Raw genomic sequence first — 2500 nt, 5'->3', positions numbered from 1 at the left:
AGTAAAAAAAAGAATAACTCATTTCATCACTGTTTTAAAAAATTTAATTCTCAGCTCCATCTTGTGACACACCGTGCAGGCAGCAATCTCGGATCTGTACTAGTACTAACTCATTCGCCAGTTACGCTGGTCAGTGGTTTGCCAAATGTGACAAAGGAGGAAACTTCCTGCCTGAGCAATGTGACAACACGGGTGGGTATATCGATACGTGTAGGCAAATGAGGCCATTATGGATAAGGCCGTTTTATTAGTTACGTTTGCCACTAAATTTCGTATATTAAATATTGTATATTGTATTAAATATGTCAACATTGTATTGTTATGAATGTGTAACCAAATGACAAATTGCCACTTTTTGGGGGACAATAAAGATATATTATTATTATTATTATATTATTATCATTAAATAATTTTTAAAAAAAATAAAATCATGCCGATTCGCTGCGGCATCGTTAAACACAGTCGCCTAGGTATTCTCTGAAGGAATAATATACTGCGTACTCTGAAAAAACCCCGTATTTAAAAATTTGGCCAGAAAATTCGTCCTTCAAATATCGATCGATTTAAATAACCCTCATCTTGACAAAACTCTCAAACCTGGGACGTCGCGGAGGTAGTTACTATATTCCAATTTGGACAAAACAATGGTTTTAATAAAAGTGCTGCTATATGCTTTGGTATTAAATTACTCACATGTTTTATGGACCCAAGTGTGGACAAAGTTGAGTTTTTCAACACTTAAAAAAAATATCAAATATTTCAATTTTGATAAAACCTTGTCAAATTTTCTTGGTTGTTTTCATTATTTAACTGAAAGAAACGGATGAAAGAGAAGTTTTACTTAATTTTCCAAAGCAAATGTCTGTTTTCCCTTGGAATAGACAGACCCGCCAGACAAATCCTCCCCTATAATGAATAATGAATGAATTTATATAACGCCTAGATCCACAATGTGCTCAGAGGCGCTTTACAATGCAAATAAAATACAACAATAAATTGATAATTTAAGCATAAAATCTATCATATTGGAATAGCATTAATCAATTTGTAATTTAATCACCACGCACTGAGCTACAAGATGAAAATTGAGGATATCTATAACATGTAGGCCTAATAGAAATGTTGAACATCAAATGATTTCCTAAGGAGATGAGTTTTAAGTTTCTTTTTAAAGTTTTCAAAAAAAAGTTTTCATCCCTATGGGATGAATGAAGGGAATATTATTTATATTTATATTTATTTCAACTCACATCTGCACCTTATGATTGTACAAAAACATCTCTTTATTCTAATCGTTGTTTTTATTTCTTCAGGTGAATGTTTCTGTGTGGACCAAAGTGGCACCGTTGATGAGTCTACCAGGGTTGTGGGGAGGGCCAACTGCCCGTAAAATAGAATACAGAACACTGAGAGTGATCTAAATACCACCGTAGCCTTTGCGAACTCATAGCCTGATACTAACTAAAAAGATTTGAAATTAAATAAGAGGAAGGCTACGGGAAACAAAATTAATTGTGGGCTGTAATCAATAGCTCAACCAAACAAATCATGGACTTCTTACAACCAATTTCTTTTCATTTTCATTTGATGATCGTGGTTTTCTTTTTGTGATAGATGTTGTTGGTCAGTATCAGGTCTTTAGGTTACAGAGGCGACGATAGAAATCAGATAAAAACATTTGCAAAATAATAGCTTGAAAGAAATTAATGGGGTGGTTTTACACGTACAATAATAATGGACGGTACGAAATTGGTTAAAACAAAATAAAGAATAAATTCAAACAATTCAAATTTGTCTTATGTTTGGTTGTTCAGTTATTTTATTTGACTTTCAAATGAAATCAAGAGGAATTCATTTTTCAGCTTATTTGAATTGACTATTGCTTCCCGGCTTGAGAACATGTCACATGACGAACGTTTAGCATTCCTCGATCTCCCTAGTCTCAAATACAGAAGAATAAGGGGAGACAATTCAACTCTACAAGATAATACATAATATAGATGATATAAATCTATCAATTTTGTTTACATTTTCCAAGATTACATATTCCAGAGAAGACCAATGTAAAATAAATATTCCAAGTTATCAGACCAAATTTAGACAGTTTCTATTGTTTCTACATTACAAATTTGCCTTAAAGTAATAATAATAATAATAATAATAATAATAATAATAATAATAATAATAATAATAATAATAATAATAATAATAATAATAATAATAATAATAATAATAATAATAATAATAATAATTAATAATCTTTATTGTTCAAATAGGCAATTATTGTTCGGTTACAGCTCTTGTAATAGGCGAAACAAAGTAATTAAAATAGTGGTAATAATGATGATAATAATACTGATAGTAATGATGATGATGATAATAATAATAATAATAATAATAATAATAATAATAATAATAATAATAATAATAATAATAATAATAATAATAAAATAATAACAATAATAACAATAATAATAATAATAATAATAATATAATAATA

General features: G+C 29.4%; 1 protein-coding gene across 1 annotated transcript in view; it reads left to right on the top strand.

The window, feature by feature from the left end:
- The window catches only part of LOC144977897 (uncharacterized), a 15143-nt gene extending 13399 nt beyond the window's left edge, over positions 1 to 1744 (top strand). Inside the window, exons 4-5 of the mRNA XM_078923313.1 lie at positions 55 to 192; positions 1314 to 1744. Coding sequence (XP_078779439.1) covers positions 55 to 192; positions 1314 to 1390 — 215 coding nt within the window. The 3' untranslated portion in view covers positions 1391 to 1744. The remainder of the gene's footprint in view (positions 1 to 54; positions 193 to 1313) is intronic.
- Positions 1745 to 2500: the final 756 nt, after the last annotated feature.

This window comes from Berghia stephanieae, chromosome 8 (genome assembly GCF_034508935.2).
Source record: "Berghia stephanieae isolate SIO BIC M18660-M18661 chromosome 8, UCSD_Bste_1.3, whole genome shotgun sequence".
Classification (NCBI taxonomy): domain Eukaryota; kingdom Metazoa; phylum Mollusca; class Gastropoda; order Nudibranchia; family Aeolidiidae; genus Berghia; species Berghia stephanieae.
This window is presented reverse-complemented; position numbering and strand designations above follow the sequence as displayed.